Source organism: Elephantulus edwardii, unplaced genomic scaffold, assembly GCF_000299155.1.
Source record: "Elephantulus edwardii isolate Elephantulus edwardi_28Jun2011 unplaced genomic scaffold, EleEdw1.0 scaffold00131, whole genome shotgun sequence".
Classification (NCBI taxonomy): domain Eukaryota; kingdom Metazoa; phylum Chordata; class Mammalia; order Macroscelidea; family Macroscelididae; genus Elephantulus; species Elephantulus edwardii.
In genome coordinates, this window is record NW_006399881.1 from 4,809,081 (window position 1) to 4,835,772 (window position 26,692).

The window sequence follows — 26,692 nt, forward strand, 5'->3', positions numbered from 1 at the left end:
TTTTTTGATCCGCGGTCTTGGAGTTGGGTGGGTGGGCTTAGCTAGGAAGATGGTTATTTCTTCAAGGTGAGAAGGGGGTGGAAGGAATGCTTGGCTAACTGTGCTATAGTTAGTGTGTTCTAGCCTGATAATCATCTGTGCTGGAGAATGGCTTTCTGTATTCCTGTTTGCTATGACAACCCTGCGTCTGCTAAGGAACATGGGGGCAGAGAACTCCTGCAATGCAATTCCTTCCTGCAGGCAGGGAATGCTTATCGCCTCCAGACCTGAACCATGATGGATCTTTTACTATCTTCACAATCCCCTCTGTGCTCAAGGCCACCATTGCTGTGGTCAGTGTGTCCATCCGTATTATTGAAGGTCTTCCTCTCCTTTTCAAGCATGATGTCCTATCAGTATGCCACTTTGCCATACTGTGATGGCTTTTATGTTGCTGTGATTCTGGAAGCTACGCACCCAGGATTTCATATACCAGCAGGGTCTCCCCGTGGTGGACAGGTTTCAACTAAACTTCCAGACTGAGACAGACTAAGAAGGACTGGATACTCACTTTTGAAAAAAATGGGCCTCTGGAAACCTTATGAATAGCACTGTCAGATATGGTTACTTTTTTTTGGTTATCAGCCCAGTCCCTCCCCCTGTATGCCCTAACAATGTTAATGACAGTCTCCACCTTGCAGTTAGTTATCTTGGGGCTTCAAACTTCAGCCCGAGTTGTCCTCACTTTACATCTGTTGCCAAGCCCGCTCCGTTCACACTCCCTCTCGCTCCATTTTTTTTTTATTGGTACTGCGTGAATTGCTATTGTCACCTAGAATGCCAAGAGAGCCTCAGAGCTGTTCTCCTGGGACGAACCTCTGAGTAGGCGGTCCAAGCACATTTCAAGCCATGTCTCTGCCCCTTTCAACCCGCTTCCAAGAAGGTCTCCATAAGCTTGGCTCCAAAAACTCTCCCTGAGTCCACACACATCTACTGTTCTCATATTTCCAAAATGTGTATTTTGTCTGCCTTCTGCTTTCCCTTTGGATTGACCTGGGAGGGGTGGAGGGAATGAGTTTTTAAAACTTTCCTTGCCTTTTGCAGGTCTGCCTACTAACTGTGGCTCTTCCCAGCCATCTACTGCTTTTCCACCTGCCTCTTACGGTTCCTTTTCCTTGAGACCACTAGCCCTTCCAATTCTCTGCAATCGGACATTCTCACACATTGGACTCCTGAACATAGAGTAGCCACTTGGCTGGTTGAACTGCCAAGGGAAAATGTGGTTCCAGAGCCAAATCGTGAGTGCCCAGAGCTACACACTTCATTCTACTCGCCATCAGCTTTCATTCCTTCCCCTGCGGACACCATTTTACTGGGTTCTCGGCGCGAGCATTGGCCTCGATGTGGGGGCTCCCAGCCCCCCGTGTCATAACCACAACCCGATCCATTCGTTTGACTTTCAGTGATTTTCCACCGCTACCCCTTCCAGCGGAGCTACCCCCACCTCCCACCCTTCATTCTCGCCGGGGTCCACTGTGGGTGGGTTGAGCATCCTAGAGTTCCCGCTCTCTGGAAGCCGCTTTAACCTCCGCCCACACTCCTTTACTTTGGGCTTCCCACACTCTCCCCGTGCGGGCCAGTGAGAAACGAAAGAAACGAAACAAACGTGGTAAACGACAAGAAGAAAGAAACAGCTTCTTTCAAAAAGCGGAAGGGGTGGGGAAGGCTTCCAAAGGCTCCGTAGTTGAAAGCCCCGTACGCCCAGGGCTTGCGTTTGGGCCCCTCGCCCCTGCACCGCGCCGGCGCTCGCAGCCCTCGCGCTTTGGTTTCGTGACATAAGCAACTTTGGCTGCGCGCACCCCCCCGCGCGCCGTCTTGGTACGGTCGGCCGGGCGGTTGCCGCTCCAGTTCCCCCTCTCGTTCCCCGCAGGTTGGTTCCGCCCCCGTCTACTCCGGGGTGGTGCTTAGTCGGCGCCAGACCGACCCTCGTTTGCGAAGGGGCAGTGCTGTTCCTCTAGGCTCTTCCTCGTCGCCGGCTTCGGCTCCGTCCGCCTCCTCGGCCTCGACAGCCTCCGCCGGGAGCAGATACCCCGGTGTATGCCCCACCCCTGACCCCACTCGAGATATGTCTACCCCGGCTCGGCGGCGCCTCATGAGGGACTTCAAGAGGTAAAAGCGGCCAGCTGAGAGATCCTGGGCTCGGGGGGCCGCCCGGCCGGGGCTCAGGGCGGGTCCCGCGGCGGTCGGGGTGCGGTGGGGCCGCCGGGGGAGCCTCAGGGGCCACCTCCCTCTCGCCACAGGCTGCAGGAGGATCCCCCCGCCGGAGTTAGCGGCGCCCCCTCGGAGAACAACATTATGGTTTGGAACGCGGTCATCTTCGGGTGAGTCGGCGCGTCTCTGGGGGATGCAGGGAAAGGCGAGGCGGCCCCCCCTGGACCCGCCGCTGGCGGCTCGGGGCCGCGGCACCGGCCAACAGGAGGATGTTCCGGGGTGGCCGGGCCTAGACGCCACCCCGGAGCCTGTACCTCGATTAGTTCAGTTCCCGCTGCCAGGAGACAGCGTTTGGGGTTCTGAGGGGGGCGGAGCGGGGAGTGGTGGCGGTTAGGCTCGGCGGCCTGCGCTGCCTTTTGGAACCCGAAACAGTCATTGGCTGCGTCCCCACCCCGGACACGGTGGCTCGCGGGGCTGGACATGGCCGCAAACCGGCCCGGGAGGAGGGAGCCCCCCCCCCCCCGGTGCTTACTGATGGTGGTTGTTCTCTATTGCAGGCCCGAAGGGACCCCCTTTGAGGATGGTAAGAGAGAAGCTTCTTTACCCACCTTTCCAAGGAGCCCCATTAGCCGGGACGGGGTAGAGGGCTCCCTGTCCCCCTGGGGGCGCCTCTTGCTTAGGGAGGGACCTACCCCTTTCCTCGCCCCTGACTACTTAGGGCTTGAGTGCAATCCAGGATGTGGCAGGTTGTTCTCTCGCTATTGTCTGCCTGACTACAACCGCACCTTCGTCGCTCTTTTATTCCCCCCCCCTTTCTCTTAATCTGGGAAAGGGGAAGATACAGTGTCAAAGGAGCACCCAAGCACCGATGGGGATAGATTTTTGAGGTTCGACCTGTGCTCTTGTTCGATTCACCCCACAAGACGCTGAGTTAGGATTAACCCAGCTGGTTGCTGATGGAGGCACAAACCCTGGAGTCCACCTAGTTCAGAACTATGCTCCTGAGGGTCTGCACTGTTGAAACGGATTCCTGCCAAGGGTTTGTGCCAAGAAGCCCTTGCACCCACATGGCTGCTAGCTACCGTTTCGCAGAATATTGCCTTGCCCTCACTAGCTAATCTTGACTGGTTATTTTGAGTACAGTATTATTTCTTCTGTGTGTGTGCTTTTCTCACTTTATCAGTAATCTCAAAGCTAGCTGGCATCAGAATTGAGGTACCTTCTAGACAACATCCAGCCTGCTTGAAGATAACGCCATGCCATTTATTGTCGATGCCTATCTTTTCACTGACATAAGTTTGGTTTGGTTTGGTGGTGGTGTGGTGTTTTGTTTGGGTTTTTTTTTTCCCCGCAAGCATGTTAGTGGCTTTTGAAAGATTTAGAAAAGTTTTCATTGAAAGTAATTACAACTTCATGTGCAGTTGTAAGATTTAATACTGAGAGGCTCATATATCCCCTCACCAACTCTTCACTCTCCCTGATGTACAGCTTGAATACTATCACAACCAAGAAAATGATGCTGATAGTGTTATATGCACTGTGTGTGTGTGCAGGGGTGTCTATGTGTGTGCACATGTGATTAGATGTTGATTGGCTTTTTTTTTTGAAAGTTCAGTACATTTTAAAGATAGTACTGCCTGAAATCTTAGTTCTACTCATAAAACTCTCATAGTTAAAGTGTCTTTTAAAAGAAAAAGTTTTTTTTCACTTTCCCCCCTTCCTTTACTCACATAGTGTTTGATATGTACACACATAACTCATTTGGAAGGTGGGAACAAGTATATTTCCACACACTACTTAGCACTTGCTTAATGTTGCCTAGTTGGATTGCTTTCTGATGGTGCCAGTCCCTAAAAAGGTTGGGAGGTAGGTCAGCAGCAATCAGTTCTGATTTGTTTCCCACACTCACTTCTCCCTAAGAAATTGTACACAGTCACCTGGAAACTTTTCAGCTGCCTCTTTGAACTCCCTGGGTAAATACCAAAGCTCTTCAAAGCTGTAAGAAACCAAAATGACAACAGGAGAAAGTGGTTCTAACAGCATGCTACTTTGGTACGGTTCATTTTTTGAACTGATCCATAAGACCTAGCTACACTTTAATTTCCTCTCCAGGATGAGAATCTACTATAATTCTTAGCTTTAAGGGCAGCTTAGCTTTAGCTCTCACACACTTAGTTTTCACTGCCTCCCCCCTTTCTTTTCATTCAGACTGCTTTATGCTAGGCACAGCTTTATTAATAGTACATCACTTTGCTGGGGGTTAGCTACTTAAATATTTCAAGGGTGCTTCTCTTGTTGTAAGTGGTCTGGATTGAAATGGTGCTTATGGAATCCATTATCTACCTGGCCCTTCCCCTTGACATCACTGGCTCTTTTTTGATGATGTGTATCTCCATCCTGGCATTACTGTAAGAATTACTCAGGCTAAATTAGTGTCCTTTTTCTAATACATTCTATTAAATAGTGGCAATCCATGGATATTTCTCAGGTGTCTTGAACATTAACCATGGCTGTAAAAATACCCCCCCCATTCTGAATTTATTGGGAATGAGTGATTAAGGACAAGGGACATGGTTGATTTTGCTGCTTCCAGTATGTTAAAGAAATGTATAGTCCTTGAAGTACTTTTGCTACTTACTTCATTGAAACTAAAACCCATTTCTAGTGGGAGTTTCTGGAAGAGTGATGTCTTAATGAAAAGATGAAATCTCAAGAAAAAGGAACTCTTGGAAGTATTTTGACTTGACTTTGCACACTTTAAGTAAGAAGACTGTTCCTAAGAGCCTATACTGCCAAACAAAACACAGGGGGCAAAAAATGCTGCTGCTTCAAAGTTTCATGGTGTGTGTGCTGAATACAAAGGGGATGAAATGTATTATTCCTGATCACATCTAAAAATTGTTGACAAGGTGTTAAAGTTTTTCTTCTGGGGTCCAAATTGTTGCGTACCATTGAGTCAGAACCAATCCATAGCTGACCCTCCAATGGGTTTTCAGAGGCAGTTAATCACACAGGAGGAGACTGCCCATCCTTCTCCTGTGGAGCAGCTGGCGCATTTGAACCATTGCCTTTGGGATTGCAGTACAGGTCCTTTCCACCCAGTCTGGTGGCCAAATGGCTGGAAGCACTGGTAGAAGTATCCTCTTTGGCCAACACAGTATTTTTAAAAAATTGACTTTGTAAATGACATAGGCATACACTTTCCAGTTTAACTCTATCTTAGCCTGTGGCCATACTCAAGCCACTGTCATTTCCTCGGTCCCTTTGTATATAGAGGTGAGTCAGTACTTTTTTGGACAATGTTTTTACCTCCTCAGGAAGGTGAACAAAGTTCATATAGATAGTGTCAATCTTGAGGCTGAAATTGTCTGCAATGCTTAGACTTCTAAAAATGTCATAGGATGTGCTCTACTATGCTTTAGAACCTGCTGCTACCTCAGGACAACCTGTATTCCAGGAAAAAAAAAATTCATTTCCCATTAGATAAGTTTACCACAGAGACATTACTTCCTTTTTTTTTTTTTTAATCAGGTAGGATTTTTGTTGTTTTTCTTCTATCACAGATCCTCTCCATTCGTGTGAGTTTATAGTGACATACCTTATGAGTCACATGTAGGGTTTTGGAGAGCTACTAGGAAGCGTTTTTGTTTGCTTATAGTCAAATTCTTGTTTCAGAGTCACTATAATAGGAAAAGGAACCAGTAGATACTTACAATTCCTTTCTATCAGAGAGATAAGAATTTTAAGAATCATTTTATTGTGATTGATTTGTGTTCCTAGCATAATTTCTTAACCTTTGTTTTTCATTCTTTCTAGTCTGTTTAAAAAAGTCACTGGGGAGTTGAAGATGGCAGCTGACTGAAATAGGCTTTTGAGGTCTTTCAGTCTTCTAAAGGAAGAAGGCCCAATTTTCGCCCCAGTTTTATTGTCACTTTATTTTAAGGTTATTTTCCAAAATGTACAGTGGCTAAAGTTATCCTGCAGGCACTTTTTAAAGTTCGAGATAGCTGTCTCTTAAGTTTCTGGGAGAATAATAGCAAAAGAAAACCACTTCCATTTGGGTGGTGGTAAAGGTATTTAGGGCATTTTGGAGCAATTTCTGGTACTCTGTCCCTTAGCTGGCCTCTTCTTTTCCTCTCTACCCTACATCTTTGCATTGTTTCATGTAATTTAAAAAGTTGCATCACCTTAAGAACAAAGTACTATTGAATTTTGTGGTACATTTCCTTAAACTTTTCTTTTCCAACTACAGGAACATTTAAGCTCACAATAGAATTCACTGAAGAATATCCGAATAAACCACCCACTGTTAGATTTGTCTCTAAGATGTTTCATCCAAATGGCAAGTATCACTTTTAAAGCAGTCTTTGAAACTACTGTCACGCTTATTATGGAGGTATCCCGTGTTGCCTATTCATTTGTTGTACCTCAGTATCTGTTTTGACATCCAAAAACTGAGCTTGTTCATGGTGGCCTTTTCCTATCTGATTCAATAATCATAGAATGGAGGCTGTGAAGGTACCTTCCCTTTGCTTGGCGCCTCCTGGTTTTGGCCATCATTTGCTTATTAAAACCAACTTAAAAATGCTTTTGAGCTTTGCTGTTAACGTTAAGACCAGACTGGAGTAATCTTGTGTTATAATCATTTCAATTGACATTCAGAACAAGTTTCCAACTCTGGAATGGCCAGGGTACATTTTATAAGTATATGGTGGCCCCACTGAACATCAGAATCTGTGGGCCAGGTGTGCAGTATGTTAGAAACGTGCTACAGGTGATCCTAATATATCATGGTGGGGTGTGTGGTTTGGTTTTTTTGTCTAGTAGTAAGGCTAGAAAATCTTGCCTTCAAGTTAGTTTTTCCAGGTGTATTATTTTTATCTTTATGCAAAAATTGAATTTTGTGAACTCTAAGCTATCATTTGAATGTTATTTCACATAGGAAATACAGTTCTGAAAGATGTGGATGGAAATTTCCCACTGACCTATGGATGGTTAGGGACTCTATTAGAAAACTACTCTGGACAACAGGACAGTCTTTTGAAGGAAGACTTTTAGTATCTTCCAGTTTTATGCTGATCACAATTGACATTCTCTGATCATTCTGAATATGTCATCAGGAACAATTATAACTCATATGTCGAAGAAGCTAATTGGGAAGTAATCTAGGAATCATTTTAAACCTCAAGCCAGAAGTCCCACTGCTCTGGAGCAGATTCCAGCTCCTAGCAACTGCTGGCCTTTCTGTTGGTAGCCAGGGACTTAACCACTGTGCTACCCAGGCTCTTTTGAAACCTCCAAAGCAAAGTATTATTGACCATATTTGCCTTAACTATAGTGTTCAAACCTTAATGCTGGTCTTATATTTAATGCACCTTCTTCTCTTCTTAGTCTATGCCGATGGCAGCATATGTCTGGATATATTGCAGAACCGCTGGAGCCCAACCTATGATGTGTCTTCCATTTTAACATCCATACAGGTGAATTTTCGTCAGTGTGACTATGACTCTTGATATTTTATTAGCAAGTGAATTGTTTTTCAAAGTCTAACTTAATAGACCTTTTTCTTTTGACCAAAACTTACTTGCTTTATAGCTGAATGTCCATTAGATCTTTTACTTAGCTACTAGTTAGTTAATGAAGGTAACTTAGGTTCCTGTGATAAAGAGCAAATTTGGCTGCCATTTTGGGCAAGCATTTGACTGTCACTGTCTTTTATAAAATTGATTGTTCGTTCTGTATTGAGGAACTGACATTTGAAAAATTGTCTCTGTAGTCTCTATTGGATGAACCCAATCCAAATAGTCCAGCCAACAGCCAGGCTGCTCAGCTGTACCAGGAGAACAAGCGGGAATATGAAAAGCGTGTTTCTGCTATAGTAGAACAGAGCTGGCGTGACTGTTGACCCGGGTGCTGTGAAAGAAGAGGCTGGTCATAAGAAAAATATATATGATGTGTTTGTCACCTTTACTTTATTAAAAGAAAAATAGCTGTTGTGCTGTTTCTTTCCATCTCCCCCCTTGCCAAGTTTTCCTACCCTTTCTCCCCTCTCCTTGAACATCAGAAAACACTCTATGAATTCAAATGTACTGTACCTGGGTTACTTGCATACATTACTAATGCTTAATTTCTTTTCTGTGTTATTTCATGTCCAGTCCTAGGGCAGTACTGTTACTGTACTTTACATTAAGCTTTTAAAAATGAATTGTTATACAAGTGGTGCTTATGAGTAGGGTGATGACCAGGATGTTATTTTTAACAAAACGATTGCTGAAGTATTTCTTTCATCCTGGCTAGTCCTTCACTTGTATTGGTTTTAGGCCCTATTTGGAATACGGTCTATGGAAAACAAACGCATCCATCAAACATCCACTTGGAAAGAGCAGTGGAGTCTTAAAATCCTGATACTGAGCTCTAACTAATTGGGATTCTATGGGAGGAAGGAGAATGTTAAAGGACTCAGCCAAAGGACTGCAGCAATTGTAGTAACTGACATCCTCTCCTTGTGAGATATTGACTAGACTACCCAGTTTAGCTTCAGAATACGGAAGTCGGCTGGGCTTTTGCTTTTTAAAGAGGTGTGGGAGCAGAGGGAGGGGAACAATCATTAGTTTTTTAAACTAGGAAAAGCTGGAGGCCCTTTAACCTTTTTAAAGGAGCAGTGCTGTCCTAGATAAGCACGCTTACAATCCCCCATCTTTTTGGTTTTTATTTACTCCAAAGAAGGGAGTGTTTCTGTGGCAAACTATCTCACCTCAAATCCCAAGTTAATGCTGCATGCTTTCATTTCTTCCCTTTCAGCATTCTGAGGATCTCCTGAGATCCATAATCTTACTTTGAATATTTATACTTTCAGATAAATAGTATCTTTAAGTAGCAGTGTGGGACAAGGCTTGTAAATGTTTTGTCTAATGTTGCATTTTCACCTTTTGTGCATTTTTCACTCTTCTAACTTTGCAAAAGTAACCCATGTAAAAACTGTACATTTTTCAAAAGTTGTAAATAAAAATAACCTTAAAATTTTGTAGTCAAGGTATAAGACTCATTTCCCCCGTCTTAAGCATTATAATGAAAAATTTATTCTGGGAGAGGAAAAGAAAATACAAATGGAGAGGACTTCCCTCTCTCCCTTCAGTCTAAGTGTTAACATGTTAACAGAATATAAAACTGTAAAGCAAAACAAACGCTTTAGTCTATATTATAGTCAGTCAAGGGGATAAACTTGTGATAAGGGAGGATAAACAATCCCGGCTGTTTGCCAGAGCATTCAGACACCAAGATTTAACTGGGGCCTGACATTGCTCTCCTCTTAAAAAGCCCCAGCTCAAAGTCAAACAGGACCAAACTACTACAAAATGTGTTTTAAATCCTATAGTAAACTTTGGAGTGTATAGAGGTGTCCTTAATCACCTTGTTCAAACAAAACTTCCTTCCAGGGAACAGCTCACCCCATTTTAAAGAGAAATTAACAGTGACTAAAAACTGCTGTGGATGCTCTTGGTACTCACCTAGGGGAGAGGTTAAGTGAAATGAAGCTAAGCTCAACCCTCATTGGTGCATGTAGCCCACTTTTTTAAGACATGGTACTTCTACCTCAATTGGGAGTAAAGGTGTGCCACTGGGTCGGAACAAACCCACAAATGACCCTCCAGCGGGTTTTCAGAGGCAGTAAATCACAAGGGAGGAGATTGCCTAGCTGGTGGCTTTGGGCTGAGTGGCTTTGGGATTATAAACACAGCTTCTTAACACTGGGTCTCCCTGTATATGGTCTAGTGGGGTAAAGAGTTGCTCTGACAACCTAAGATAGGCAGCTGGAATACAGCAGCTGCTCCAGTGAAGAAAAGTGAGCAATCTCCTTCCACACAATTTATAGCCTCTGAAATCTTGGTCAGCTATGAGCTGGTGCCAACTCTACAGGACATAACAACACACATTAATTTGTTGCACCTAGTAGAAATCCCCCCCATTTAATGATTGCTCCAAATTAGCACCACATTGTCTTGGTCCATTTTTTGTGAATTAGTTTCATATTAGCTTTCTCTTAACTGTGGCCAGGTTATCGTAAATATTTAGACAGAAAAAAAATTAAGGTGAGGTTGGGAATGAACAGATACCTTTTCTTTTGTATGCCTCTTGAGAAAGACTATCCCCAAACCCTTTTCACAGGTAATCCTTTTAAAACCTTGCAACAGTCAACAACCTTGCATGCCAAAGGCATACCCACAAAACACCACAGACCATTTGCACTTTTTAATTTGCCTTTAAAAAACCCCCAAATGCTAACACAACAGGTTGCCTGCAATTGTAACAAAATTAATGGATTTGAGAGGCCTCTTTTTGAAATGGCAGTAAGTTGAACTGGAGTCAGTTCTGCACCTGCTGATGTGAGGAAGGGGGGTTTGATGAAGAACCGAAGTTGTAATTAGAGTCCTTAATTTAGGACTCATCTCCAGCTTCAGGGGTTACTCATAGCAAAGTGAATGCATTGTGTACCACTAAAAAAAGGATTCCAGCAGACAGCATTACATTTCCATTCATTTTGCAGTCAAAAGGGAGGGGAAAAAATCTGAAAAGTAAATCTATTAGATAAAATGTTATATTTAGCTGAAAATAGATCTATTCCTCAAAATGAAAATATAGTAAAGCTGAAGTTGAATCTGCATTTAGGTTTTAAAGCAAGGGTAAGGAAAAATCACATTGCCATCAAGTCAGAACTGAGTCATAGCTGACTTTCCAGTGGGTTTTCAGGCCTATAAATTGCATGGGAGACTGCCCATCTTTCTCCCTCAGAGCAGCTGGTGGACTCAAACTTCCTGCCTTTGGGCAGGCAGTGCAACTCCCTATGGACTATGGCAAGGGTGGTGGTTAGATACCATCCAGTCACCCACAACTCATAATGACCCTAGGAACAACAGAACCTCTGAACCTTGTATTATCCTGCACCATCTACATGATTTCTCAATATGCTTGAATTCATTGTTACAGTCACTAAGTCTATCTTGAGGGTCTTTCTTCGACTTCCCACATCTTCCAGCATGATGTCTAGGCTGGTTTCTTTTGATATCATGTCCAATATACTGGGTTTGTTGTGTTGGTTTTTTTTTTTTTAAAGTATTTCAAAGAGGTAACACTGCATGGTTCAAAATTGGGGTGTACGCCAGGGATGCATCCTGTCTCCATACCTTTTCAACATGTATGCAGAGCAGATTATCCGAGAGGCTGGGCTCTATGAGGAGAATTGTGGCATCAGGATTGGTGGAAGATCTATTAATCTGCGTTATGCAGATGACACAACCCTGCTTGCTGAAACTGAGGAGGACCTCATGCACTTGCTGCGAAGGGTCAAGGACTGCAGCCTTCAGTATGGACTGAGGCTCAATGTCAAGAAGACAAAGATTCTCACCACTGGACCAATCGGTAGCATCAGGATAGATGGTGAAGAGATTGAGATTGTTCACAGCTTCAGTTTGCTCGGCTCCACAGTCAACACTCTTGGCACCAGCAGTCAGGAAGTCAAAAAGTGTATCGCGATGGGAAAGTCTGCTGTTAGGGACCTCTCTAAAGTACTCAGGAGCAACGGTGTCTCTCTGGAGACTAAGGTGCGCCTGATACAGGCCATGGTCTTTGCAATCACTTGTTACGCATCAGAGAGTTGGACGATGACTAGGGAGGACAGGAGAGTTGATGCCTTTGAGCTGTGGTGCTGGAGAAGAGTACTGAATGTACCATGGACTGCCAGGAAAACAAACAGATTCATCTTGGAGAGGATTAAACCAAGCTACTCCTTGGAGGCAAGGATTCTGGGGCTTCGTCTGACATACTTTGGACATGTTGCCAGGAGGGACGGGTCCTTGGAGAGGGACATCATGCTTGGGAGGGTGAAGGGACAGCGCAGGAGGGGAAGACCCTCTATGAGATGGATTGACTCGGTGACTGGGGTAATCGGGATGGGTGTGTCAGAGACAGTGCGGTTGACGCAGGACAGCAGGATTTAAGGCTGTTGTGCATAGGGTCGCTGAGTCGCAAACAACTCGACGGCACATAACAACAACATTTCAAAGAGAATTAAGAGGCAACAATGAACTGCAAGTTTGTCAGCAACTCATTCTTGTAAACTTCATTTCTCAACATATTTTATTCTCAATCATAGTTAAGTGACTTCATACTAATTCTGTACCAGTCCCAGGTTAGGAAACCTGATCCCTTGAATGGAGGAATTAAATTTGTAGTTACTTGGCTCAGTCTTTTGGAAGTGTTCTTAACTGTAACTATGTCAGTATTTTGTAAGACTTATTTAACCAAACCAGAATTATACATAAAACTTTATTACCTCCCCTGATCCTTAACCCTAGAAAACTAGTTTGGGAAGAGGAAAGAAATGATTAAAGATCTCATGTCCCTTAATTCCTCAGAGAAAGACTAGCAGTTTTAGTTCACTAATTGAACCATTGTAGAAGCAAGGATGACAACACGTCATCTCATGTCTGTTGGCGCTTGCTATCAAAAGGGACCAGTTTCTGGAGATGAACATACTTGGTAGTTGCTGAGCACTGCTGAGTTGGAACTGACCTATAGCTGACCTTCGGACAGGTTATCTGAGGCAGTAAATTGCAAGGGAGGAGACTGTCAATCCTTGGGACTGCAGTACAAATCCTTAACACTAGATGTCCCTTGCCTGGTAGGACAGTAAAAAAAAAAAAAGAAAAAAAAAAAAAAAGAGGAGGAAGCCTCAAAGAAATGGCTGAAACAATGGACTCAAGCCCAGCAACAATTGTGAAGATGGTGAAGATTGGATGGACGATGTTCCACTGTGCTGTACATGGCATAACTGTTACCTGTGTGTAGTATCCACCAATAAAAAGAAAAACAAACAAAACCCCACAATCTTTGCTGTCAAGTCTGAACTGATTCAAAGTTAACCCTTCAGCAGGATTTCAGAGGCTGTAAACTGCACAGAAGGATACTGCCCATCTTTCTCTCATGGAGCCGCTGGTGGATCTGAACCACCAGAGAACTCTGTACCACCTTTGGGTTAACAGTACAACTCCCTATCAACTACGCTACTAGGGGGACCAAATCGACTCTACAGCATCCAGCTACTGAACCATAGGTTCTCAAAGTTGGCATGAACCTTCCAGGTTTTAAAAAAAGGAAGCTCATCAACAAACGAATAGATAGAAAAACTATGGTATATTCACACAATGGAATACGCCATAGCACTGAAAAACAATGAACTCCTAAAACATTACATAACAATGATGAGCCTGGAGGACATTATGCTGAGTGAAATATCTTAGTCACTAAAGGACAAATACTGCACAACACCACTACTATAAAATAGGACAGATACGGAGATGGAGGTTAGGGAGCTCTGGTGTGGCCTAGTGGCAAGAAGGTGCACTGCAATCCCAAAGCTGCTCTGTGGGAGAAATGGGCAATCTTGTCCCATGCAATTAACTAAAAACCCATCAGAGGGTCGGCTCCAACTCTATGGTATACAGCAACATGGGGGGGAGGGTTTGGGGACAGAATGGCAAGAGTGGACAGAAAATGAACACTGAATTAGATCAGATGAGGGATGAACTGTCCTAAAGGAATACATGATTAGGCATTATATGTATTACAATAATCTGGAATAGGAGGTGCACTGTGGGGAGGGCTGGGGGCAAAACCCCATTTTCAATGTTAATGAAATAGTTTAATCCTATAAAATTTAAAGACTTTAGCTTTGTTCCCTTTACCACTGTGAAAGTATTGTTTGCCCAAATGAAATGCACACCTCATTTCTCTAACAAAGGACTACACACTGTAAAGAGGTAGATAGTGGAAAATAAATGACACACTCTTCTAGTCATTGTGGTGACTTAGTTACAGGGACCCAGGTGCTGAAATGAATCCCTTTACATAGCTCCAATGTTAATACATAATTAAACATTGATGTTAATATATACATTTAAAACAAGGGCAAGGAAAAATCACTGTGACCAATCCCTTGTCAAGCAGGGTGCTAAATATTTTAGACACTTCTTGAAAAGCATTGCACTGAAGAAGTTTTAACTGCTAACAATAAACATCTGGGATTGATCCAGGATAACAAACCCAAAAGCATGTAAAAGTGAATGGCTAAAGATCTGGCTGTAACCAGCATGCTGGGCCACAGGACAGCTGTGACAGTGACTGACCAGCTGTTCCTCTCTGCTGAGTCAGATTCATCCACATGTGCCCAGGTGCTGAAACGGAAACATTTTATACAATCACCACAGTTAAGTCCCCAGGTTAAGGCCTTGTAAAGTACAGATAACTTGTACTTGCCCTTTAATATTATGCAAATTGGCCCCACTTTGCAACTATTGAACTAACCCCTACTTACAACAAAGTCTTTATCATAATTACCTCACCTGCTCTAAAGTAATATTAAATAAGAACTGTATGTACTCATTCCACCTTACCTACAGATTTGACTTAAAGACACATATAGAAACTGATCTCATTTGTCACCCAGCGGGGACTGCCTATCCTGTCCTTCTCCAAGGCCCCCAACTGTCCTTCCTCTGTTGCTGCCCATAAATGAAACAAGCCACCACTGTGATCAACTTGGGCTCCTTTTATTCAGGAAGCATACACTAATCCACTTTGTACAATTTTTTTATACATCCCAGAAATAAGCGAAAATAGCAGTTTTAAATATGTTACAAAGTCAACTTTTGAGGCTTAATAAGCTTTATGAGAGACGGACCAGCCAACTGACCTTCTCCTCTAAGCACCAATGTCTTCAGTTTTTTTACATCAAGCTCTGCCACAGCTGTGGCCGGCCTGGATGTGCTGCACATCCAAACCACGGGAAAGCTAGAATGGGGAGTCGCTGTGAGTCTCTCTGCAAGGCACCAAGAACAAACAGCTCAAGCTTCCTTTCTTCAGAATGGACCTGTTTCAGACTCCTTTCAATTGCTCCCACAAGCAGTGCTCTCTCAGCATGAAGAGTAGCATTTATTAAAACCCATCATGTATCACAAGGTACAGTAAATCACTCCCAATATTCGGGGGGTGGGGAGTCATGTGGTAGAAGTTATAAATAAAATGAACACTAAAATTCCTTTAAGGAAGTTTTACATCATTTCATTGATCAGGACATTTTCAAGTACAGCACAATTTACTGGTAAACATTCTATAGAGCTAGCCTCACACAAAGATGAAAATAGATAATACAAAATGATGGGACACTTTTCTGTAATTATGGAAGACTGTAGTTTTGCTGTAGTCAACATCAACTTTACATAATGTTGCGGACTGCTGTGCTATATATGCCCTTTAAAATGAGAATTTGTTCTCAGAGTAAAATCCCATTCAGAGATGTGTTCTTGCTTTGTACAAATAGCCAAAATCCAAGGGGGCATAGCAGTATCAAAGACACGAACAGTAACTGCACAATGCCATCATGTGGATTAAGCTAATACAAGTGGACAGATTTTTCCAGGTTTTCATATCCAATAAAGCACTATATGAAACAATTGCTCTGCCCCCAGAAAATGTAGCATCTCTTTTGTTTATAAATTTGCCTCATAAGGCATTTACAAAATAAATTAGTAAGAACTCAATTTGCTTGAGGCATTACAAGTTCATAATGCCCCACCTGGCCCTCCTGTTTGAGCTGGTCCAGCAAGTCTTCTTTCCGTCTTTTCCTCCCAACTACCAGGTACCTGTCGTGGCCCACTCCGTGGGACTTACTCTTCAGGCCATATTTCTGTGCAATCTGGTGTATTTGCTTCCGCTCATCATTAGTCAGTTCCGTAGAGAAAGTCAAATCCGTGTGGCTCTCCGAGCGGGCATAATTTCTGATGATCTGTTCAATATCTCGCTTGGCAAGTTTATTCACTCTTTCAACGTCAAGTCCCAGCCCCTCTCGCTTATGCTGCTCTTTGACCGAGATGGGCTCCCGTATTCCCTCACCAGACTTACCGAGCCCACCCCCTGTCCAGCCCATCTTTCGCAGCAGCTGATTGCCGATGTTGTCTTCTCGGATTTGCTGTTTGTAAGCCTCCTCTGCTGAGCGGCCCTGAATTTCATTTCTGGAAATCACATCCTCCACTGCTCCTTTCTTCAAGTTGTTAATGACAGTGGGCTGGGTCTTTTTGAGGGTTTTTACAGCCTCCCCCGCGGCTTCATACTTGACAGTCTTCTTCACGCCAACGGCTTCCGCAATTACTTCGCTCTCTAGGATCACCTTGCATTTCCACCGGAGGCCTGTCATTCGCTCGTACACGTACTCCACGGTCATCCGGTTAAACTGAGCTGTGTCGTTCAGGGTGCACACAGGATTGGAAGAGTTCTCATACACCACGAGGTCCTTTATGTCTTTCTTCTTCCCAGATCCCTTGGGCGACGAGTTGGCTTGGCACTGAGAACTTCTGACGGATGGGTAAGTGGGCTGGGTCTTTTGAAGAATCTTCAAAGCCTCATCAGCAGCTGCATGTTTACTTGTTTTTTTTGTTCCATAACCTTCAGCTAAGCAGTGATCCTGCAAAAATACCCGACAGCGCCAGGTGCGATTTGGCATCATCTCATATTTGTACTCAACAGACATTTTGTTGTACGAGGCAGAGTTGTTAAGGATGCCAATTGCATCATTTGCATTCTCTGTAAGGACAAAATTGGTCCAGTGTTTGGCAGAAGCATTAAAAATTGGCTGCCCAGAAGCATCTTTCACTAATACTACCAGCTCTTCTGGTGGTTTCAGTGCCGGGGGAAAGTCATAAGAAGGCATACCAATCTGACACACCACAAGGTCCTCCCCAAATGTGTGCTTGAATTTCCGTCGGATAACTCTCACTTCAATCCGCTTCTGCAAGAGTTTCACAGCTAGTTCAGTTGCTCGATCCCTGGACCCATTCTTGCTGCCAGCATAACCTGTAGTTAAGTAGATATTTTGACAGCGAACTTCACATGCATAACCATCAATTAGAAGTTTTTTATTTTTGGGGATGTCAGCTGGTGGGATTTCTTTTAAAGGGGCATAAATATACTCAGGGTTTGTTTTACATGCCTGAATACAGCGTGTTAACATGTAAGTATAATTGATTTTATCGGAGCCAGATGTCATCTCTGGATTTGAAAGGTTTTTCCAGATAGTCGCTGTTAACTTTTCAATGAAATACTGTTTCTCAGCGACCACTGACTCGGGAAACGTCTGTGATGGTGAAGGCTCAGAAGCTGCTTGGGAGTTTCCCTGATGGGAAGTGCTGCTTGGAGCAGGCTTTCCATTGTCAAAATACATGTTTGCTGTTACAGGCTGGTCTTTTGTGTAAAGAAATCCTGATGAATCACAGTACTGAGAATTCCCATCTTGGATACTGAAAGAGTCTTGCGTATAATCTTGGGAGACGTCTCTTGACATGCTGGCAAAGTGTATCTGCTCATTTATCTCTCTTGTTTGCAGTCCATAAGGTTCCTCCTGTCTTTCATTGCTTGAACTACTAGCTACAAAATGGACAGGCTCAAAACGAGGTCTTGCATGGTATTTGGAACCGGCTTGCTTTTTAGGAGGATTTTGACCTACAGAACGAGTGAAATTTACAATTCATTAAAAAGGGAACATTGTAAAAGAACCAGGCAGGAAAATACTTCCAAATTGTGCACAAGCTACATTGCTAGAGCGAGGTAATTCCCATCACAAAGGTGAAGGGACTCAAATATCAATGTAAAGTCCCAGTATAAGGAGGGATGTGTCCTACCAATTCATGTGTGAGGGAAGATTTGTGAGAAAAATATACCAAGGAACATATTAACTATGCAGGCTGACTAATACTGACTAATAGATGCTTTCTCAGCAAATGGGTTAACACACAGGTGCCATGTACTCTGGGTTAAAGAGGGTTTGTTCCAGTATCAGCTCATCAGACCTGTGCTGGGAAAAAGCTAACTTAAGGACCACACCTAGAACAGGTGGCTCTAGAGCAACAGAGATGATGACCAGAGGCTTTTTCACAAACCCTTTCTATCAGAGTAGAAGTGAAAGCTAAGGATACTCAAGTCTGATTATAAAGCTCACACTCTATGACAGCATTGCAGAGAGCTGTGACCAAGTGGTCCCCAAAATACCCACCTCCAAATCCTCGTCCTGATCTGTGTGGCACAAAAGGGTGCTTGCTCTATTTTATTTCTAAAAGAATTAACAGCTAGACGCTAATGGATTAGGAGGAGGGATATCAAACTTGAAGCTCTCTTGTGAGGCGACAGCAGATGCTATACTAGCACTCCCTCCGTATAACACTGTTTAGTACAAAGCAGGCCCATCTTAGACCCATCCAAGAGGATTCAGTTACTCAGCTACTTGAATGATTGTGGTATAAGGTATTCTATTTGGAGACAGGTGCCATGCCATGGACCTTAAGGACAGCATTATAGCCTGTCTCCAGTATTCTTAGCTTTCACTTCTACATAGCATTCTCAAAAAAAAAAAAAAGAGGTAGAGGTGTAAATAATGGAAAGCTGAAATGCTTCAATGTTATTAAAAGCATACACCACACTCATATCATTTTTTAAAAGGTCATGGTTTTTTCTTCAAATCCCACTTTTCAGAAACAAGTATACTCACCGTCACATGGTGAGAGGTGGCGTTTTTGACCTTTGGCATACTTAGACAGCGTCAGATCATAGGAATATGGCATTTCCCCAATATCAATGCCTTCAGCCATTTGCAGAATTTTTTCCATCAAGCGTGGGCTGTACCTATTTAAATGAAAATAACCTACAGTTATAATAAATAAGAATGTGGTTTTTCACAAAGCCTCTAAATGAGCCAGTCTTAATATTGCCCCCCATAGGACCTTTTCAAAAGAAGTATCTTGGCTATCAAATCTGCCCCTAAAATACTTACCTAGCAAATTTTCCAATAAATGAGTAATCATGTTACTGTCTTTAAGACCAAGGTTTTTTAAGAGAAGATATGCAAATATAAAATCAAGAAAAAAAGAGGATGTTATATTAATTTGAATTTAAAACATCAGCATAAACTCATGACTTACTCTTCTTTAATATGCACATATTATGGTACCTATACTAGATCAAGAAGCTATTGTCCAAATAGAGCAAGCGAATACAGCATGGTTTAAAATCAGGAAAGATATGAGTCAAGGTTGTATACTTTCTCCAAACATATTTAATCTGTATGCTGAGCAAAACATCTGAGAAGGTTGACCCTATAAAGAAGAATGTGGGGTCAGGATTGGAGGAAGACTAATCAACAACCTCTGTCATGCAGATTACACAACTTGGCTTGTGTAAAGTAAGAAGGACCTGAAATGCCTGCTGTAGAAAATAAAAAACTATAGCCTTTAATATGAATTATATCTCAATATAAAGAAAATAAAAATACCACTGGGCTAACAGGAAACATCGTGATAGATGGAGAAAAGATAGAAATAGTCAATTATTTCATCTTACTTGGATAAACTTGGTATCAGCAGTCTAGAAATCAAAAGGTGTACATATAGCATTGGGAAAGTCTGATATCAGGGATCCTTCCAAAGTCTTGAAGAGCAATGATGCCAGTTTTAAGACTAAGGTGCGCCTCATTCAGGCCATGGTGTTTTCAATCACTTGCTATGCATCTGAGAGCTGGACACATTGACTAAGGGACGACAGAAGAAGAACTAGTGCCTTTGAGTTATGGTGTTGGAGATGAGTACTGAATATCCCAAGGAACACCAAAACAACAAATTGATATATCTTGGAAAGTGTAGTCAGAGTGTTGCTTGGTGGCAAGGAGGATGAAGCTTCATCTCACATACTTTGGGCATGTTGCCAGGAGAGGCTATTCCTAGGAAAGGAACTTCATGCTTGGAAAGGTGGAGGTCAGCAAAAGAGAGGAAGACCCTCAATGAGATGGATTGACACAGTGGCTGCAGCAATGGGTTCAAGCATGTCAGACATTATAAGGATGGCACAGGATAGGACAGAGCTCAGATCTGTTGTTCACAGGGCCCCTATATGAGTTGTATTCAACTTATTGACTCCTCACAACACACACACACACTCCTCCTCCTAGCTATGTTCAATGAAGAGCCTGAAAATAATAAGTGTTAAGAACTGCAGGGTTATTAATATCAATATCCAGATTGCAGTCCTTAGAGAAATACCTAGTTTCAGGCCTGGAACAAAAAAGTGTTTAAGATAAGCCTGGGAGATCTAGTGCCTGGAGACAGGGAAGCTGTCAAAGGCTAAAAGGGTTGTGTCAAAAGGACTCAGAAACCAAGTGAAATAGATGCCTATGGGCAAAAGTGAGCCTTCGTCTCGATAGGAACAGTAACTACAACGGATAACGACACACCAAATATATTTTAAAGAATCCATCAATTACTCAAAGTATCCTTACTGATCACCTTTGCAGGACTGTTGGAAATCAAGCCACTACTCTGAAAACAGGTGAATATTAAAGAAGGCAAGCATTTATCCAGCACTTTCCTGTACAATCTGTACCTTGGAACAACCAAAGAGTTGCTGAGAGGATTTCTTTTACAGTAGCATCCCAGCTAATAAATGAATGAGCGATGACTACCACTTTCCAAAATAAATCTATTCTGGCTCAGTGAAAGGCTGACAGAGGAGAACCCAGAAACAGATCCACACAAATATGCACACCTGTTAAAGAAGAAACTAGAACGCATAACTCATCTTTCTTGTTGTTGTGTGCTGTCAAATCCAGATCCGACTCATAACTGACCCTTCAGCAGGCTTTCAGAGGCTGTAAATGACGCAGCTTCATACCATAAGACCACTGGAATTCCCTCTTTCCTGAGTCTGGAAGAAGTACATGGTACCTGGCTACCCCTACCAACCATTCTGACCAGGAACACAACAGATGGTCTCAGATAGAATTGGAGAAAAATAGGGATAGGGTACAAAACACAAAATCTTCTTCTTTTTTTAAAAAGGTCAGAAGGTGGCACGAAAAGCAAAGAAGGAAGCCCCAAAACAGAGGCCAAAGCAAAGGCATTAAAGGCCAAGAAGGCAGTCCTGAAGGGCACCCACAGCCAAAAAAAAAGAAGAAGATCTGCACGTCACCCACATTCCAGTGGTGGCCTAACACGCTGAGACTCTGAAGGCAGCGCAAATACATCCGGAAGAGCGTCCCCAGGAGAAACAAGCTTGACCACTGTGCCATCATCAAATTTCCTCTGATCACTGAGTCAGCCATGAAGAAAATAGAAGATAACGCACTTGTGTTCATTGTGGATGTCAAGGCCAACAAGCACCAAATTAGACAAGCTGTAAAGAAGCTCTATGACATTGATGTGGCTAAGGTCAACACTTTGATTAGGCTTGATGGAGAGAAGAAGGCCCCCCCAAGTCCACTCCACTATGTTACCTTTGTTCTGGACTCCTGTCATAACAATAATATCTAATCATATATCCCTTTTAAACAGTTCTCTCTTCTGTTGCAATGCAGTATAAACCATCTACCCTCTCTCAGTTTCGCTCGAATCCCTATGTCAGTCCTCCTTTATAACAGTGGCATTATGCCATATTTGTCCTTTTGTGACTGAAATATTCCACTCAGCATAATGTTCTCCAGGGGCACTTATTTTGTGAAATATTTCATGAGTTCCTTGTTTTTCAATGCAGCATATTATTCCATTGTGTGAATATACCACAGCTTCTCTATCCATTTGTTTGTTGATGGACACTTGTTTCCAACTCTTTGCTATTGTGAACAAAGCTGAAATAAACATAGGTGTACATGTGTCTGTTTGGGTGGCAGTTATGGTTTCCTTAGGGTATATTCCCAGGAGTGGAATTGCTGGGTCAAATGGTATTTCTTTCTTTTTTTCTTTATTTTATTTTTTTTTTATTATTATTTTGTGTGTATGTACCGTCAAATCCAATCTGACTGGTACAGGGGGAGATTGTACCTCCTTCTCCAGTAGAGCATCTGGTGGATTCGAACCTTATGCCTCTGGGATTGCAGTGCAGCTTCTTGCCCCTAGGCCACCAGAGCTCCTCAAATGGTATTTCTATTTGCAACTTTTTGAGAAAGCGCCACACTGCCTTCCATTGTGGTTGTACCATCTTACACTCCCACCAACAGTGAATAAGGGTTTCAGTTTCTCCACAACCTCGCCAGCATTTATTGTTTGCTGTTCATTAAATTTTGTTATTCTTACTGAGGTGAGATGATATCTCATAGTTGTTTTGATTTGCATCTCTCTTAGAGCTAGGGATTTTGAACATTTTTTCATGCGTTTGTTTGCCATTTGAATGTCTTCTTTGGTGAAGTGTCTGCTCATCTCCTGTTCCCATTTTGCAATTGGATTGTTCACCTTTGCCATGGTGGTCAAGACAGCATGGTACTAGTACACTGATAGACACATAGATCAATGGAATAGAATTGAGAATCCAGAAATCAGCCCATTGACCTATGGTCAACTGATTTTTGACAAGGAGATGAAATCAGTCAAGTGGGAAATGACAGCCTTTTTAACAAATGGTGCTGGCAAAATTGGAAATCTGCAGCAAACTCAGGCAAGATCCACACTTCACTCCATACACAAAAACTAACTCAAAGTGGATCATGGACCTAGGAGACCTAGGACTAAAACCAAAGACTATAAACGTCATTAAAGAAAAGCTTGGAAGAGCCCTAGAAGTCCTAATCTATAACATGAACAGTCTTCCAAGCATCCTGAAAAAATCTACAACCAGAAGAGGATAAAATAGATGAATGGGGCCATCTAAGAATCAAATCCCAATGCACATCCAAAAACTTCACCAACAGGCTAAAAAGGGAAGCCACAGACTGGGGGAAAATAATTGGTAATGACACGTCAGACAAGGGACTTATGTCTACAATTTATAAAATACTCGAGCACCACAACCAGATAAAGGTAAACAACCCAATTGAAAACTGAGCACAGGATATGAACAGCCATTCTTGGAAAACTCTCTATAGAGGGTCAGTTCCGACTTGATGATGCATTTCAACATAAAACTACTAGAAAAACATTAGGGAGCTCTGGTGGCCTAGTGGCAAGAAGCTGCACTGCAATCCCGAAGGTAGGTGGTTCAAATCCACCAGATGCTCTGCTGGAGAAGGAGGGGCAAACTCCTCCTGTACCAGCCGGATCAAATTCGACAGTATACCAAATTTAAAAAAAAACCACACACAACCAAAACCCAAAAACTTTTAGAAAAATACACAAGAACTTCAAGATCGAAGGCTAGGCAAAGAGGTGTGAAACTTGACACCAAAAGCATGATCTTTGAAAGAGCAAGTGGATAAAGAGAAAAATATCCTGTTAAAAACAACCACCCATCCACCCACTAAAGGTCTCTATGAATAAAGTGGATCAAATGACAAACTACAGACTTGGACAGAGTATCTGCAGATCACAAGTACAACAGAAGTCTGGCACCAAGAATATATGAAGACCTCAAACAAAACTCAACAGCTGGACGAATAGAAATTCTTATCTATTGCTAGTGGAGCTTGGTGAAAAAACTGGTGGTTCCTCAAAGTTAATATAAAATTATATGACACATACATTTCTACTCCTGTTGTTAATGTGCTGTTGAGTCAGAATCAATTCCTAGCTGACCCTCCAACAGGTTTTTCAGAGGCTGCAAGCTGCATAGGAGAAGATTGCCCATTTTCTTCTCTTGATGGCTGGTGGATTCAAGCCTTGCCATTGGGCTGGCAAGCACAGCTCCTTAACCACTCGGTCATCAGAGCTCCCTTTTCTACTCCTAGATGTGTGTGTATATTCATCCAAAAGACTGGAAAGCAGGGACACAAATACATGTGCACCAGCATACTGCAGTACTTACTATACACAACAGCCCAAATGTACCTCAGCAGATAAATGGATAAACAAATCGTGCCAAATACATGCAATGGAATATTATTAAAGCCATAAAGAGAAGATCTGATACACTCTACAACATGGATGAACTTTGAAAACATGTTGGTGAGTGAACTAAGGGGCAAATCTTGAATGATCCCACTTATATGAAGAATCTAGAACACGAAAATGCAGAGACTAAAGTTTATTAATAGCAGTGTGAGTGGGAGGGAGAAGGGCAATCACTGCTTATGGGGCACTGAGTTCATATTAAGGATAATGGCAAACTTGGGAAACGGAGAGTGGTGGACTTTGTGAAGGCAATTAATGCTGTAAATGTGAAAATAGTTGACATAGTAAATGTTTTGTTATGCAGGGGAAGAGACTGCCTATCTTTCTACCCCGGAGCAGGTGGTGGATCTAAGCCCCCTGTGTTTGGGCTGTGCAACTCCTTACCAGGGCTCCCTGGTGGTCTAGTGGTATATAATATATATTAATAGGTCTGTCCCGGAAAGGGTGAAACCAAGTTTCTCCTTGCAGGCTAGGATTTTGAAGCTGCATCTCACATACTTGGGGCCCATAGCCAGGAAAGACAGGTCCTTGGATAAAGACATCATGCTAGGAAGAGTGCAGGAGAAGACGACCCCGGATGAGATGGACTGATACAATGACTGGGACAGTGGGGGTTGGTGTGTTGGAATTAGTGAGACTGGATCAGGAAAGGGCATGGTTCAGAGCTGCTGTATGTAGGGTCACTAAGGTTTACAGGCAACTTGATGGCACATAACAACATATATATATTACAAATAAAGAAGCTTAGTGTCCAGAAACCACTAATTACCTAAAAACAAAACAAAAACTTCACACTAATAGCACTACGCAATCAAAATGACTAAAATTTAAGACCCAAACAACAAAACTGGTGACACCACCACATGAAGGGGAAGATGTAGAGAAAGGCAATCAGCTGGTGGAGACAGGAAATGGGGCAGCAACTCTGGGAAATATGGCAATTTCTTATTAAATTAACGATGCAGTTACCATATGACCCAGCAATTACACTCTTGGGCATTTATCCCAGAAAACTGAAAAACTTATGTTCAACACAAATATTTGTATACAAATGCTCTCAGCAGTTTTATTCATAATCTCCCCAAACTGGAATCATTCCAGATGTCCCTCAACAGGGAAATGGTTAAAACATACATATGATGGAATGTTACCAGCAATGAAGCTGAATGAACTACTGACACATGCAGCGTTGTAGAAGGGTAGAAGGGAAGAGACATGATTATAAAAGGGAAACAAATCCTCATAGTATTGAACTGTCCAGTATCTTGACCATGGTGGCCCACACATCTTGAATAGAATTAAATCATCCTCCTCACTTCTGTAGAGTTGGAACTCACTCACACCTGACCCTTCAGTGGGTTTTCAGAGGCTGTAAATTACACTTATCTTTCTCTCTCTAAGCAGGTGGTGATTCGAATTGCTTGTCTTTGAACTGGCAGTGCAACTCCTTTCCCACTAGGCCACCAGAGCTCCAGTTAACAGTCTTGCTTCCAAGAAATAACTGGGGGCAGGAGAGAAGACACTTCTAGAAGGGCTGTGTTATGGACTACTGACAAGAGCTGATGTTGAAGGGGTACACGAGGTGCTACTTTTGTTTTATTTGACATTTTCCATAATAAGTTCTAAAATACACAATTTTTACAATAGTTTCTTATGAAGTGGACTGGCTGCTTTGAAGAGATACCAAAGTGTGGGCTCCAGAGAAATCAACCTTGGCTATCCTGGGCTTATCTTTGCTACCTTTAGAGTATTTTTTAAAAAATATTTTTTTAAATTGAGATTTTAATGAAAGTTTATAAAGAACTTAGGTTTCCAATTGTTGATTGTTGCACATTTTCCTCCCTGTTCCTCCCCATCACTTTTTTCCTTGGGAAAAAAAGTTCTTTCAAAAAAAAAAAGTTCTTTCATTTGTTATACAGCCCCCGTACTCCCAGACCACTTTACTATGCAGCTCTTATTCTGGGCTCTTGTCATGCCAACAATACCGAGTTATATATTCCTTTTATACAGTTCTCTTCCTTGTCTGTTTCAATGCCATGTACATTATTTATTTATCCCCTCTTCTCTGTTACCCCCCAGCCCCCATGTCAGTCCTGTTTTACAACAATGGCACTATGCAGTATTTGTCTTTTTGTGACCGAGATATTTCACTCAGCTTACACATTTTGTATAATATTACATGAGTTCCTTGTTTTTCAGTGCAACATAGTATTCCATTGTGTGACTATACCACAGCTTCTCTATCCATTCATTTGTTGATGGGCACTTGTTTCCAACTCTTTGCTACTGTGAACAAAGCTGAAATAAACTTAAGTGTGCATTTATCTGTTTGGGTGACAGTTCTGGTTTCTTTAGGGTATATTTCCAATAGTGGAATTGCTGGGTCAAATGGTATTTCTATTTCCAAATTTTTGAGAAAGCGCCATACAGTGTTCCATAGTGGTTGCACCATTTTACACTCCCACCAACAGTGAATAAGAGTTTGTCTCTCCACAAACTTGCCAGCATTTGTTGCTTGCTGTTCTGTTAAATTTTGCTATTCTTACTGGGTTGAGATGATATCTCATAGTTGTTTTGATTTGCATCTCTCTTAGAGC

General features: G+C 42.5%; 2 protein-coding genes across 3 annotated transcripts in view; one reads left to right on the top strand and one right to left on the bottom strand.

The window, feature by feature from the left end:
* The first annotated feature begins 2,104 nt into the window (after positions 1–2,104).
* On the top strand, positions 2,105–8,095 carry UBE2A (ubiquitin-conjugating enzyme E2A). 2 transcript variants are annotated; one of them, XM_006893776.1, is made up of 6 exons: positions 2,105–2,148; positions 2,280–2,360; positions 2,748–2,773; positions 6,443–6,532; positions 7,582–7,670; positions 7,967–8,095. In XM_006893776.1, the coding sequence occupies exons 1-6, from the start codon at positions 2,105–2,107 to the stop codon at positions 8,093–8,095; spliced, it is 459 nt and encodes a 152-aa protein (XP_006893838.1). The 2 variants fall into 2 exon arrangements, with proteins under 2 accessions (XP_006893838.1, XP_006893839.1); XM_006893777.1 differs by lacking the exon at positions 6,443–6,532.
* A 6,684-nt stretch (positions 8,096–14,779) lies between these two features.
* NKRF (NFKB repressing factor) overlaps positions 14,780–26,692 on the bottom strand; it is a 24,029-nt gene continuing 12,116 nt past the window's right edge. Inside the window, exons 2-3 of the mRNA XM_006893778.1 lie at positions 18,782–18,915; positions 14,780–17,739 (exon numbers count right to left, since the gene is read on the bottom strand). Coding sequence (XP_006893840.1) covers positions 15,782–17,739; positions 18,782–18,899 — 2,076 coding nt within the window. The 5' untranslated portion in view covers positions 18,900–18,915 and the 3' untranslated portion in view covers positions 14,780–15,781. The remainder of the gene's footprint in view (positions 17,740–18,781; positions 18,916–26,692) is intronic.